The 14,605-nt window shown below is 43.4% G+C and overlaps 1 protein-coding gene and 1 long non-coding RNA gene across 12 annotated transcripts in view; one reads left to right on the plus strand and one right to left on the minus strand.

Annotated features, from left to right (window-relative positions):
* Positions 1-6,405: 6,405 nt before the first annotated feature.
* LOC136319855 (uncharacterized) lies at positions 6,406-7,466 on the minus strand. The gene is made up of 3 exons (XR_010728235.1): positions 7,351-7,466; positions 6,651-6,816; positions 6,406-6,525 (listed from the first exon to the last, which is right to left on the minus strand). It is a non-coding gene; the product is annotated as an uncharacterized lncRNA (long non-coding RNA).
* A 146-nt stretch (positions 7,467-7,612) lies between these two features.
* PHF3 (PHD finger protein 3) overlaps positions 7,613-14,605 on the plus strand; it is a 92,974-nt gene continuing 85,981 nt past the window's right edge. For 4 of the 11 annotated variants that reach the window (XM_066253086.1, XM_066253107.1, XM_066253121.1 and 1 more), the window contains exon 1: positions 7,613-7,980. Coding sequence is in view for 3 of the 11 variants with exons in the window: in XM_066253079.1 (XP_066109176.1) it covers positions 8,917-8,918 (2 nt within the window). In the remaining 8 variants the exon portion in view is untranslated. Of the gene's footprint in view, positions 7,981-8,081; positions 8,351-8,408; positions 8,919-14,605 lie in introns of those variants that run through there. The other 7 variants (XM_066253073.1, XM_066253099.1, XM_066253079.1 and 4 more) reach the window with 6 other exon arrangements.

The following is a 14,605-nucleotide window of genomic DNA, read 5'->3' on the forward strand; positions in this document are numbered from 1 at the left end:
AACATTTAACTACAAGATTTTGACTGGACACATGCTTTCACTATCCTCCTAAAAATGAAAGCACTGGATCACATGATAACTCTCAATTAACAGTTGGAAGAAGTGCCGGACTTTTTCCAGAGTAGCTGCAGCATTTTACATTCTCATCAACAGTACGTGAGTGTTCTAACCTTCCACACCTCACCAATGCTTATTATATATCTTTTTGATTATAGACATCCTAGTGAGTGTGAATTAGTACCTCATTGTAGTCTTGATTTAATTTTCCTAATGACAAATGTTGAGTATCGCCCTGGCCGGTTGGCTCAGCGGTAGAGCATCGGCCTGGTGTGCAGGAGTCCCGGGTTTGATTCCCGGCCAGGGCACACAGGAGAGGTGCCCATTTGCTCCTCCACCCCTCCCCCTCTCCTTCCTCTATGTCTCTCTCTTCCCCTCCCGCAGCGAGGCTCCATTGGAGCAAAGATGGCCCGGGTGCTGGGGATGGCTCTGTGGCCTCTGCCTCAGGTGCTAGAATGGCTCTGGATGCAACAGAGCGACGCCCCAGAGGGACAAAGCATCGCCCCCTGGTGGGCATGCTGGGTGGATCCTGGTCGAGCGCATGTGGGAGTCTGTCTGACTGCCTCCCCATTTCCAGCTTCGGAAAAATGAAAAAAAAATGTTGAGTACCTTTTCATGTGTTTATTGGCTATTCATATACCACCTTTGGAGAAATGCATATATAGATCCTTTGCCCATTTTAAATTGGGTTGTTTGTCTTTTCTGATTGAGTTGTAGGGATTTTACATGTATACCGGATGCAAGTCTCTCATCAGATACATGGTTTGCAAATATTTTCTCCCATTCTCGAAGTTGTGTTTTCACTTTCTTGAGTGTGCCCTATGAAGCACAAAAGTTTTTAATTTTGATTATTTATTTTCTTTTTTAGGATTTGGTGTCATCTTTTGCTGAATTTGAGGTCAGTGAAGATTTATCCTAATTGTTTCTTCTAAGAGTTTTATAATTTTAGTTTTTACATTTAGGTCTTTAATCTGTTTTGAGTTAATTTTTGTCTATAGTTTGAGGTAAGGGTACAATTCCATTGTGTGTCTGTGTGTATGGTTTTGTGTGTGTGTGTGTGTGTGTGTGTGTGTGACAGAGAAGGACAGATAGGGAGAGAGATGAGAAGCAATAATTCTATCAATTCTTCGTTGCAGCTCCTTAGTTGTTCATTAATTATTTTCTCATATGTGCCTTGACTGGGGGGTTCCAGCTGAGTGAGTGATTCCTAGCCCTAACCAGCGACCTTGGGCTCAAGTCAGCAACTTTTGAGCTTAAGCCAGCGACCATGGAGTCATGTCTATGATCCCACGCTCAAGCCAGTGACCCTGCGCTCAAGCTGGTGAATCCATGCTCAAGTTGGTAACCTCAGGGTTTCAAAACTAGGTCCTCAGCATCCCAGTCTGATGCTCTATCTACTGGTCACCACCTGGTCAGGCAAACTCCATTCTTTCACATGTGTCTATCCAGTTCTTCCAGTAGCATTTGTTGAAAAGACTATTCTTAAGGCCTGGCTGGGTAGGTCAGTTGGTTAAAGAATCATTCCAGTACACCAAGGATGTGGGTTCAATCCCGTCTAGACACATACAAGAATCAACCAGTGAATACATCAATAAGCAGAACAACAAATTAATAATTCTCTCCCTTTCTCTTTCTCTCTCTCTCTTTAAAGTCAATTAAAAAATTTTAATTCTCGTTTTTTAAAAAAGACTCTTCTTTTCCCTTTAAATAATACTGAGATCTTTGTTTAAAATCAGTTGACCATGATACATGTGTTTATTTGTGGACTCTCAATTCTATTCCATTGACTAATATGTCTGTCTTCATGTTGGTATCACACTATATTACTGTTGCTTTGTATTAGTTTTAAAATTCAGATGTGTGTATTCTCCAACCTTCCTTTTCTTTCTCGAGTGCTATTCCATGTCAAGATTTACTTTTAATACAGTTTTTCATTTCCTGTATACACAAAAAAATGAGCTTTTTTTTTGCTTTGTTAGTGAAGGGGTTCAGAACACACCTCTTCAAGATGTGACTTTGGCATGTGAATTATTTGGAACTGAAGGCAATGAGACCCTATGGGCTCATGAGAAATTTTTACCTCTTCCTTAAAGAATTTAAATTGGGGCTTAGCCCATAATATGAGTTATCAACAGAAATGACATTTTTAACTTATCTATAGGACAGGACCAACTTTAAGAAAAATGATTATTTAAAATTTTTATTTTATTATTTTTACTTAGTGATTTTATTTTATTTATTTATTTTTAGTGGCAGAGACAGAGAGAGTCAGAGAGAGGGACAGATAGGGACAGACAGGAAGGGAGAGAGATGAGAAACATCAATTCTTCATTGCGGCTCCTTAGTTATTCATTGATTGATTTCTCATATGTGCCTTGACGGGGGGGGGGGGGGGGGGGAGGACTACAGCAGACCGAATGACCCCTTGCTCAAGCCAGCGACCTTGAGCTCAAGCTGGTGAGCCTTGCTCAAACCAGATGAGCCGCACTCAAGCTGGCGACCTTGGGGTCTCCAACCTGGGTTCTCCGCATCCCAGTCCAATGCTCTATTTACTGCACCACCACCTGGTCAGGCTATTTAGTGATATTAGAGAGAGAGAAAGAGAAACATCAGTTTGTTGTTTTATCCATATATGCATTGACTGGCTGATTCCTTCTTTTTTTTTTTTTTTCCAGAGACAGAGAGAAAGTCAGAGAGAAAGATAGACAGGGACAGACAGACAGGAACAGAGAGATGAGAAGCATCAATCTTTAGTTTTTCGTTGTGCATTGCGCACCTTAGTTGTTCATTGATTGCTTTCTCATATGTGCCTTGACCACAGGCCTTAAGCAGACCGAGTAACCCCTTGCTCGAGCCAGCGAACTTGGGCTCAAGCTGGTGAGCTTTCACTCAAACCAGATAGATGAGCCTGCGCTCAAGCTGGCGACCTTGGGGTCTCGAACCTGGGTACTCGGCATCCCAGTCTGACGCTCTATCCACTGCACCACTGCCTGGTCAGGCTGATTCCTTTTAAAAAAAAAAAAAGGTTTTATTTATTTTTTTGGTGAGAGAGATAGGGACAGACAGGAAAGGAGAGGCATGAGAAGCATCAATTTTTTGTAGCAGCACTTTAGTTGTTCATTGATTGCTTCTATATGTGCCTTGACTGGGGGCTCCAGCTGAGCCACTGAGCCCTTACTCAAGCCAGAGACCTTGGGCTCAAGCCAGTGACCTAGGAGTTTTGAACCTGGGTCCTCAGTATCCCAGCTGCATACTCTATTCACTGCAGCACCACCTGGTTAGGCTCTTCTGAGTTTCTTGAGGTCAGGAACAATATCTTTATTGCTGAAATGCATTGGGGTCTTTAATGGAATGGATAACTAAAGGAACAAGTAAATAGTTGTTTGTTGGCAGGGAGAGTATCTCAGAGAGGTTGAGAGAAATAGGTTTGCTTCTTCCTTGTATCATAAGAGTTGCTGAAGTCTACAAAGATGTTTTCACGCTTTGCACAGTACTGGCACATGGATAAGCTTTATTTGATAGTTGGGCCCAGCTTCTCTAGGATCCCTTGAACTCTGCTATGCTAATGCAAATTATTTACCCTGGGATGGGACACACATCTTTTTTTTTTTTTTTTTTTTTTTTTTTGCACCCATTGGTTTCTGCCCAAAGCTGGAGTGTTTGGGAGCTATGTTTCTAGACCAAGCAGGTCAAGTCTGGCTTAAGGAATGAAGTGTTCTGGAGTAAGCCTCTAAATATCATGATAATCTTGGTAAAATGAGTTCAGGATATTCTGACTTCACTGTTATGATAAAAGAATAAAAAAACATTTACCTTTATTCTAAACTAACATGAGTGAAGGCCCTGTCCTGTTTGCTTAGTTGGTTAGTGCTTTGACTCCAAACACCAAGGTTGCGGGTTGGATCCCTGGTCAGGGCACACATGGAAAGCAACCAATGAATGCACAACTAAGTGGAACAACAAATGCATGCTTCTTTCTCTCTCTCCCTCCCTTTTTCTGTCTCTCTCTCTCTAAAAAAACAAAAAACAGAAAACAAGCAACAAACTACCATGAATGATGGCACACATTTTTCCCATAAAAATTATCTTCTGTATCTATATTGTGAAATGTTTTTCATGGCCTCTCTCTCTTCCAAGCTTAATTATATTTGGTAAAGTTTATAAGAATCAAATTTTGTCAGTTTTTGTTTTTTTCAGAATTTTCTGGTCAATTACAAATATACTCCTAGTTTTGGCCATTGTTTGTTGTCTTGTTTTCTACCAAATTTAATTTTTCTGAGTTAATCTGGAGTTTTCAATATTACCAATACAATCAGATTATCAGATAGGCATTTTAACTACAATAGCATCCTGCATGCAGTTAGGGCCATTCCCTGTGCTATTATACTGGTTCTTTCTTTTAGCAAACTCTGTATGGATTGGGTAAGACAGTTTGTGTTTATATTTGGAAGCAAAAAGCGAAGATTATTAATGGACAGATGTGAATCTGGGCACTGGCTGGTTCAAAATAATAGAATCAAAACATTATGATTTGTGAGCTCTGGCCAGTTGGCTCAGTGGATAGAGCAATAGCTCGGTACATGGATGATCCAGGTTTGATCCCCAGTCAGGGCACACAAGAGCTCTGCTCACCCCACCTGTTTCCCCCTTCTCTTTCTCTTCCCCTCCCTCAGCCAGTGGCTCAATTGGTTTGATTGGTTCGGGTGTCTGCCTCAGGCACTGAGGATGGATGGGTTGGTCCACATGTTGGCCTCAGGCACTGAGGTTAGCCTGGTTGATTCAATCATTGGCTCCAGATGTGGTTTGTGGTGGATCCCAGTTGGGGCTCCTGTGGGAGTCTGTCTCACTATTTCCCCTCTTCTCATTTCAAACAAAACAAACGAAAAACAAAAACATTATGATTTGTGGCATATGTTTTGGCTTTTTTAGGATTAGAAATTTTTGTTTTGTAAATGTGACAGGCCTATGGTTCCTACATTTTCTTTTTACCTCCACTTTGTTTTTTAGGAATTTACTGAAATTTCTCTAACCTGCTAAATTTCCCCAGCTTGTCTAAGAGGATTTTCCACCTAATGATTTTTCATTCCAGCTCTACTCTGTTGAATCCCTTTAGGGTTGGGTTTTTTTTTCATAACAAAAATCTTATTTCTTCCTAATGCCTTTTTCAACTTTCACATTGGGTCCTAAAAAAGAATAAAGCTAAAATTAATTTATTTTTGCAATGTATCCCAGACATTCCAAGTAAAAATCATTTTTTAATTACTCATTTCTATTTTCCTTTGTTGAAAAACATGAAAAAAAAAAAAAAAGGATTGTGAAACAAACTTTTGAGGGATTGATGAGTCAAGGCAGGGGCTCGAATTCTAGGATTCCAGTAGAATTAGGACCATCTAAATTTCCTTTGTGGATGAGCATTTGGAATAGGGAGTGCTCGAAATACCAGAAGACTGAAGAAAGTACAGAAGAGATCTTCACCACATGCCTGTGAGCTATTATTCTACTCTGTACAAATCTTGAAATGTGGCCTGTGCTTGGCATGAGGCTTAAACCAACAAAGATTTCAGAAGAGCACAGCAGGTGCTGGCTGTTATTCTTTAGTGGGTACTGTAATAGTCCCTGCAGACAGTAGACACAATTTCTGTCCTTTAAGGGCTTATTTTGGTCAGGGTGATGACTCGCAACAGTTACCTCGCTGTATTTATTTAGGGCTGAGTTAGGGGTCAGCCCAAGCAGCTGTTGGAAGCACATAACCTAAGCCAGTGGTTTTTCAACTTTTTGATCTCAGGACCCTTAAAAACTCTTAAAAATTACTGAGGGACTTCCAAGAGTTGTTTTTTTTTTTGTTTTTTCTTTCTGACATAGAGTCTGAGAGAGGGATAGACAGGAAGAGAGAGAGAGATGAGAAGCATCAATTCTCTGTTGCAGGTCCTTAGTTGTTCATTGATTGCTTTCTCATATGTGCCTTGATTTGGGGTGGGGGTGGCTACAGCAGAGCAAGTGACCGCCTTGCTCAAGCTAGGGACCTTCGGTTCAAGCCAGCAACCTTGGGTTTCAAGCCAGCGACCACCTACTCAAGCCGGATGAGCCTGCGCTCAAGCTGGAGACCTCAGGGTTTTGAACCTGTGTCCTGCACGTCCCAGTCGGATGCTCCATCCACCTGCGCCACTGCCTTGTCAGGCCCAAAAGCTTTTGATTATTTAGGTTAATTACATTTATCGACATTTATCGTCTTAGAAATTAAACCTAAGGAAAATAAATACACTTAAAAATAACAAAATTGTTGCAAATAATATATTATGAAAAATACACTTTTCCAAAATTTAATAAAAAGAGTAGCACTGGCTTGGCTATGTAGCTTATTTGTCTGGAGCATCCTCCAGACATGCCAAGGCTGCAGGTTGATCCCTGGTCAGGGCACATACTGTTGGAATCCATGGGAGTCCGAAAAGACCAGAGTAACAGGCTTTACTGAAAGGAAGAAAGGAACCCTGCCAGGCACTTCTCCAGGGAGAAGGGCACCCGTTACAGAGTAGGGGCGAATTTTATAGGGCTTGGGAGAGCCTAAGGGGGTACTGAGTCAAAAGTTCTGGTACCTTCCCCTTTACGGTTTTAGGATTTCAGTTTTCTGGAATGCTCCTTCTTGGGGCAGGTTGACCAGCTTCCTGGAACTCTTCTGCTTCAGGGGCGATTTTCCACTAAGCAAGGGTGAGGTCAGGCAGCCAGGTGGGACACCAAAAGGGCAGTTGGAATTTCATGTATCTATCACATACAAGAAGCAACCAAACAATACAGAAAGAGATGGAACAGCAATCTGTTTGTGTGTCTCCCTTCCTCTTCATCTCTAATATCAACAAATTAAAAAATTGAAAAAAAGGTGGTATTCTAAATTTTTTGCAAATTTCTTCAATGTATGGCTTAGAAGATGGCTGAATTCTCATATTTGCTTCTGCACTTAATAGGTTGCTATCTACTGTTATGGTTGAAGATGAAAAAAATTTGTAATTGCAAAGGCACTAAAAATTCTATGAAAGGTAGAGAACCTCTCAGGGGATCCTCTGGCCACACTTTGAAAACTGCTAAAACCAGACATGTTTCTTGGAGAAGGCAACTTGAGTCCTAAGTAGACCAGCTCTTGAGGGTGGAGGTGATTAATGACGGCACCTCCGTGCAGAGCCAGCAGGGTTTCCCGGGCCAAGGGCTTAAGTTCTCACACCGCCTCTACCATTGTTGAACACACACCCAGAGGATAAAAAGCACCCGGGGGAGCAGATCTGCCCATCACTATTACATTACCTATGAAGCCTCAGTGCTTATTACAACCCAGAAAGAGCGACCATCTATTTGCCGCTCCCCTTCCGGCTGCCAGAGAGGTGAAAGCTGGAGAGCCCGCGGGCGGCGCCGGGTCCCTCCGAAGCCTTGGAATGGCGCGGCAGGACCGCGAGCGCGGCCGCCCCCGGCCCCGTGGAGGCGCGGCAGGCGCGGCGGCGCCCACAGCGCGCAGGCGCGGCGGCGCTGCAGGCCGCGGCCCCGGAACGGTAAACAGTGGGGTCACGTGACGCAGGCTCCGCTTTTACCCCCGCGCCGCCGCCGCACGCCGATGGCTGTGGAGTCTCGCACCGCCGCACAGTCCCCACGAGGCGAGCGACCCTCGGGCTCTGGGCGGCGGCGGCTGCAGCCGGGACAAGAAGGGCGGTGCAGAAGCCGCGAAGGCGTCGTCAGCTGCAGCCGCCCGACCCCGTGAGGAAAAGAGGCTGTGGCAGCGACGCCGACGTCCTGCGCGTACCCCCTCTCCGCGGCACCCACCGGGCCCCCTCCTCCTCCTCCTCCTCCTCCTCCTCCTCTTCCTCCTCCTCTCCGGCGGCGGCGGCGGCGGCCACCATCTTCCTCTTGCTGCCAGTGGTAGCGCTCGTCTGGCGGAGCTGGGTGAGTGGCGGCTCCGGCCGCGGCCAGGGAGACGGGCATTCCTCCCCTCCCCCATCCCCTTCCACACGCACGACGCCTCGGCCGCTCTCCCCGCCCCTCCCGCGGCCAGCGCTCCGCGCTTTGCTCCGTCGCGGCGGGGAAAGCGCCTCTCGGGCTTCTTGCGCAACGTCCTCGGCCTACCCGGGCCGCGCCTCCGCTGCCCGGGACCGTTTAGACCGCGGGCTGGGGAGGGAGCCGTGGCGGCAGGGTCGCTAGGGGGAGGGTCGGGACCGCGGCCCCTTCCCGGCTCCGGCTCCCGGGGCCCTCGGGGCTGAGCTGCCCCGTCGCCGCCGCGCGGGCGCGCAGGCCGGAGGCACGGCGGGCGCTGCTGGTAAGGTCCGGCCTGCAGGCCCCCGAGCCGGCCTTTCGGGCCTCTTTGCTCCAAGCATCGAGTTTTGGGCCCGGAGTCCAGGTAGTCAGGGCGGGCCTCCGCTGCGAGGCCGAGTCCGGTTCCCGCTTTTGGAGATGGGGAGTTGGCGCTCCATCCATTCTCCTCCCGCCGCGCGCTTTTGTGCTCGGGACCCAAACTGTCGATGCCTTTTGCTTTTTGCTTAGGTTGAAAGGAGAAGCCTAGAATCTGGCCTTCCGATAAGAACGTGTAATTTACTGAACCACTTGTCGATGCGTGCGTGTTAGTGGTGCTAAATAACTAATCACCTGACGACGGGGGCGGGTGGCAGGGACGGGAGAGAAGGGGAGAAGAAGGGAGAGAAGGTTGGAACCGCGCAGTCCAGCCCCCCGCTTCCCCCCTGCAGTGTATTGCCTGGTCCGGGGATCTTTTTGTATCTTGGATTGGGAAACGCCGTTCCTAGATACTTACGCTTCGAGGTAATTTGAGTGTGATTTTGGGTACTATTCAGGAAATCATTCGCAGAACATGATCACGGATAATCATTAATGTAAGTGGCAACAACGCTTTAATATCTACCTAGCCCCAATCTTCATTACATGTAGAAATATTTAATTTACAAGGAAACAGACAATTGAGCCTTCCCTAGACAACTTTATACCACTTTATTTTAAGCTAAAATAAAAAATGATACAGTACACTACTTAGGAAGTACTTAGGTGTTTTATTTGGTTATGTATTTGGGGGGGGGGGGTGTCTAACTTGTCTTCCTTTTTCCAAACTGATTGATTGAAATCTTCCAAAATCACGCTTCCGTTACTCATCTCCTATCGTTTTTTGATTCTTGAATGAATGGTTTTGGGATCGTGACAATGTTTCTGGATGCGTGTTTGTGGTAGGAAAGAGACGTGATTCAAAGAACCGGGAAATCTTTGTAGCATTCTTCTATTTTTGAACTTGTGTCTTCGTTCGAGAGCACAAAAGGTGTTGTGAGATTGTGATTTAGAATAGTAATTTTAACATTGACTACCACTTAGACCTTCTTAATTCATTATTTTTTCATCCCAGTTCTTCTTTTTACTGGCCATTTGTTAATTTTTTCTCCTCCTTCTCCTCTTCATCATTATCATCATCATCACCATCATTACTATTGCTGTTTTTAACTGCATACTCCGTTTTCCCAGGATAGTAATAGCATTAATGGGGAACTTTTAGGAACTGTTAGTTGAAGTGAAACACTTTTTAAGTATGCAGAATTACAATCTTAGATTTTAAGCTTTATTTGATAGCTGTCATGGAGATTTGTCAAAAGTATAAAAAATGAGTTAATAATAGGACTAGTTTCCCCATTCCTTGCAAGCTTTACAGGTCCGTTTACTTAAGAGCATGAATATGTAATTTATTATGCTCCTTTTGCATCCTTTGGGAAGATAGTAAACTTCCTTTTTTATCACACTGAATTAATGATGCATTCCATACTGTTTGAATAGACCTCAGTTACTTTGAGCTGGCATATTCAGATACCTCGAATCTGAGAAAAGTGGTAAATGTAGGTGAAAAATAACTTTGGTCAAATGCAAAATTCAGGATCAAAAAGCTGAAAGGAAATTGCCTTTATTTTATTTAAAACCATACTATTAGAATTTAAATTGTATTTAATATTGGAATCAGGAAAGGTTAATAATCTTCACTTATGTAATAGCTTAGTAGTAAAACTATTGCTGATTAAAGTTGGAAGGCATCAAATGATAATTTGGATTAATGCAAAATATAAGAATTTAGATTTTTACATGGTATGAGTTAAACATGGAAAACCTGGTGAATGTAAATTATGTATACAGTTTTACTTTGGAGGTACTGAAATACACGTAATGGTTATCTTCCTTGACATGGTAATGTGGCATTTGCCTTTTCTGCTACATTTTGCTTTAAAGGCAGTTATATTTTTAGATTTCTTCTGAAAATCTTTTCACTTAATTTTTCTTTGTAGATAAGATCTTTTTTATTTTTTGGGGGGGATAATGAGGTGTTTTTTTTTTTTTTTTTTTTGTATTTTTATTAATCTAGAAACGGGAGAGAGACGGTCAGACAGACTCCGGCATGCGCCCGACCGGGATCCACCCGGCACGCCCACCAGGGGGCGTCGCTCTGTTGCTACCAGAGCCACTCTAGCGCCTGGGGCAGAGGCCAAGGAGCCATCCCCAGCACCCGGGCCATCTTTGCTCCAATGGAGCCTTGGCTGCGGGAGGGGAAGAGAGAGGCAGAGAGGAAGGGGGGGGGGTGGAGAAGCAAATGGGCGCTTCTCCTGTGTGCCCTGGCCAGGAATCGAACCCAGGTCCCCCGCACACCAGGCCGACGCTCTACCACTGAGTCAACGGGCCAGGGCCGGGATAATGAGTTTTATAGATTAATGTCTTGGGTTTGTGTATTACCTGTAACTATACATCACACAGTGTCAGGGAGTTCAGGGTTCTTGGAGTGCTATTTTCTAAATATTTTCGTTCAACCACATTTCAAGAATTCTGACAATTGGCTGCTGGATCTTTTTCTTTCTTTTTCTTTTTCTAAATTAAGGGAGAGGGAGGGAGTCAGAGACAAGACTCCTCCTGCATGTGCCCTCATGGGGATCCACCCAGCAAGCCCTGTACCAGGTGATGCTCTGCCTGCCTGGGCAATCTGGGCCACCTGGGCCACTGCTCTTTTACTCACAACCGAGCTATTTTAGTGCCTGAGGTGAGTGAGGCCATGGAGCCATCCTCAGTGCCTGGGCCAACTTTTTTCTGGAACCATTTGAGCCTAGGCTGCAGAAGGGGAGGGGAGAGAGAGCTAGCCAGAAGTGCGGGCAAGTGGTGGGGGGTGGAGAAGCACGCGGTTGCTTCTGTGTATCCTGACTGGCCAGGTCATGGATTTCTTTTCTTGGGCTTTATTTCTCTATTATTTCTTATTGGAGCAACCTCTCAGAATCCTGGAGTAGCTTTTGAAAAGCATAGACGTTTAATTTTTAACTACAAAACATGACCTGGCATGTTGTTACACATTTATGATACTGCTGGGTTTCTGAGAATAGTTTTTTTTTTTTTTTTTTTTTTTTAAATGAGAGGAGGGGAGGTAGAGAGCTGGACTCCTGCATGCCCCTGGACTGGGATCCACCCGGCATCCCCTGTCTGGGGCTGATGTTTAGACCAGTTGAGCTGTCTTCAGCTCCTGGGCAACAGGGGAACCAGTCAAGCCACTGGCTATGGGAGGGGAAGAGAGAGAGGAGGGGAGGAATGAGGGGAAAGAGAAGCAGTGGTTGACACTCATGTGTGTCCTGACTAGGGATTGAACTGGGGATGTCTACCTGCTGGGCCGACGCTCTATCCACTGAGCCAACTGGCCAGGGCCAAAAATACTTTTTTAATTGTTGTATTTTGATTACACAGGGAAAGATATTGAGAGTATTGATTTAATTTAAAATATTTGAGACCCAGGTGCAAGGAAGATAGTCTAGATTAAGAAACAGGATTTAAAAAAATGAGGTGTTAAATCATATTAGAGTTAAAAGCTATTGTATGAGGAATTGCCAGATGCACTAGACAGTTCCATGTATTGTGTGTTTAATTTAGATCATCTTTTAATTGTCAGGGGATTTAAAATTTTTTGATCATTTGAATAATGAAGAGATGAAGAGAAATAGTTAAGTAAAAGCCTCAAAATATTACACAGAAATTTTAATCTTTTAGCAAAATTTTACTTTATTTGACTGTTTTGCATGATGTAGTAGATTGTACAGAAAGGCTAATGTTTATAGTTCTAATTCATTCATAATTTTTGTGAGCTGGCCACATAAAAACATTCTGAAATTGTAGACTGAAAATAAGTTGCAAAGTTTGCAGTTGATAATTTGTAAAATGTTTATAAACGCTGAGGATTTTTTTTATGTGTAGGGAGGGGCTAAAGATATATTTACTAACTTATTTTGGAAGAGGGGTACATCACTTTGTCTTAAGTATTTTTATTTACTTATTTTTTTTACAGAGACAGAATCAGAGAAAGGGATAGATGGGCAGACCGACAGGAACGGAGAGATGAGAAGCATCAATCATTAGTTTTTCGTTGCGCGTTGAGACACTTTAGTTGTTCATTGATTGCTTTCTCATATGTGCCTTGACCGTGGGCCTTCAGCAGACCGAGTAACTCCTTGCTTGAACCAGTGACCTTGGGTCCAAGCTGGTGAGCTTTTGTTCAAACCAGATGAGCCTGCGCTCAAGCTGGCGACCTCGGGGTCTTGAACCTGGGTCCTTCTGCATCCCAGTCCGACGCTGTATCCACTGTGCCACCGCCTGGTCAGGCTGTCTTAAGTATTTTTAAAGATTTCATTAATGATGTTTAAGAATGTGAAAGATAATGATTATGCACATAGAGTACATAAAGTAGACTTGGGAATCATATTGCCTGGGTTCTGATTTGCATGTACTGGGTATACGACCTTAGGCAGATTATGTAATGGTCAGGTCTCAGTTTGTTTATTTGTAAAATAGAAATAATAATTACACTTACCTCACAGGGTTGTTGTGGGGAACTAATGAGATAATGCATAAGGCCTGGCACATAGTACTTGCTAAATACATGTTAGTTTGAGCTATTATTACCTAGGCCATAGTTTTAGTGATGAGCTATTTCCATTGATTTTGTGATTAATCCAAACTGCTAATGCTTCCCATAATGGAAATAGGATATGGTTGTGAATTTTGCAGTTAACTCTTAGTACTGTTGTTTATTATAAGTTTACTTTTGGAAATCTCAACTTGTACTTGATAGTCCTTTTTCTCTGTTCTTAGGTCTGCTTTGGTCTTTTGGAAGGCAGACACCTTGGATTTTCATCTATTCTTTTGGTTTGATAAATTCAGGAAAGAAGTTATTCTTGCTTTTTCTTTATAAAGTCTTGTTAATAGATTCTAACCAATGAAACTGGACCAGAATTTAAAATGGGTGTGTAGAGCAGGTGATTAGGTTGTATTACTTTGTAGAATTGTGTCATATCTCGTGGCTTAACCATTTAGTGATTTTCCTTGACTCTACACTGGAAGTATAACATATTATTAATTTTTAATGTTTCCATATCACAGTGGTTAAACTGACCTTTGTGGCCGAGTGGATTTCAGTTCCATCTGTCACTTACTCTAACTTTTTTTTTTTGTGTGTGTGTATGGCAGAGACAGAGTCAGACAGAGGGACAGACAGACAGGAAGGGAGAAAGATGAGAAACATCAATTCTTCGTTGTGCTTCCTTAGTTCATTGATTGATTTCTCATATGTGCCTTGACGGGGCTGGGGGGGGGGGTCTACAGCAGACTGAGTGACCCCTTGCTCGAGCCAGCGACCCTTGGGCTCAAGCTGGTGAGCCTTGCTCAAACCCGATTAGCCTGTGCTCAAGCTGGCGACCTCGGGGTCTCGAACCTGGGTCCTCCGTGTTCAGTCCAACGCTCTTGTCACTGCGCCACCGCTTGGTCAGTCTACTCTGTAACATTTGGTGTAACTTTGCTAAGCTTTAGCCACTCTCATAAATTGAGAATGTAATAGTACCTGCCTAATTATGTAATTGTGAAGATTAAATGACATTATGCATTTAAATTTAGCGCAGTGTCTGGCACATAAACACTCAATGAATTTATAAAGCAATAATATAGGGTAGTGATAAATGCATTGACTGTATTGAAATTCGGGGTTAAATTTCATCTCCATCACTTACTGTGTCAATTTAATTTCTCTGATCTCAATTTTAGTTGTTGTTTTTTTTTAATACTATAGTATTGGTGTGAGGATTACATTAATAACTGTGGAACAGAGTTTCTTAATCTCAGCACTATTTTTTGACTGGATAAATCTTTGTTCTGGGACTTTTTTTTCTTTTTCTTTTTAGATTTATTGGTTTTACAAAAAGAAGAAGGAAGGGGTGAGGGGAGAGAAAGAAAGAAACTTCAATTTGCTATTCCACTTACTTATGCACTCTTTTGTTTGTTCCCTGAGTGGTGATTGAACCCACAACCTTGGCATATCGGGGAAACTGCTGTAACCTAGTTAACCAGGCCAGGGCTGTTGTGGGGCTTTTTGTAGAATATTTACTAGATTTCAGCATGTCCTCTCTAGTTGTGATGACCAAAAATGTTTCCATACATGGCCGAATTATCCTCTGGAGTGGCATAATCACCACTGATTAAAACCTGCTGATGTAAAGCATATAGAACAGTTCCTGGC

The sequence above is a fragment of the Saccopteryx bilineata genome, chromosome 1, assembly GCF_036850765.1.
Source record: "Saccopteryx bilineata isolate mSacBil1 chromosome 1, mSacBil1_pri_phased_curated, whole genome shotgun sequence".
NCBI classification, from domain to species: domain Eukaryota; kingdom Metazoa; phylum Chordata; class Mammalia; order Chiroptera; family Emballonuridae; genus Saccopteryx; species Saccopteryx bilineata.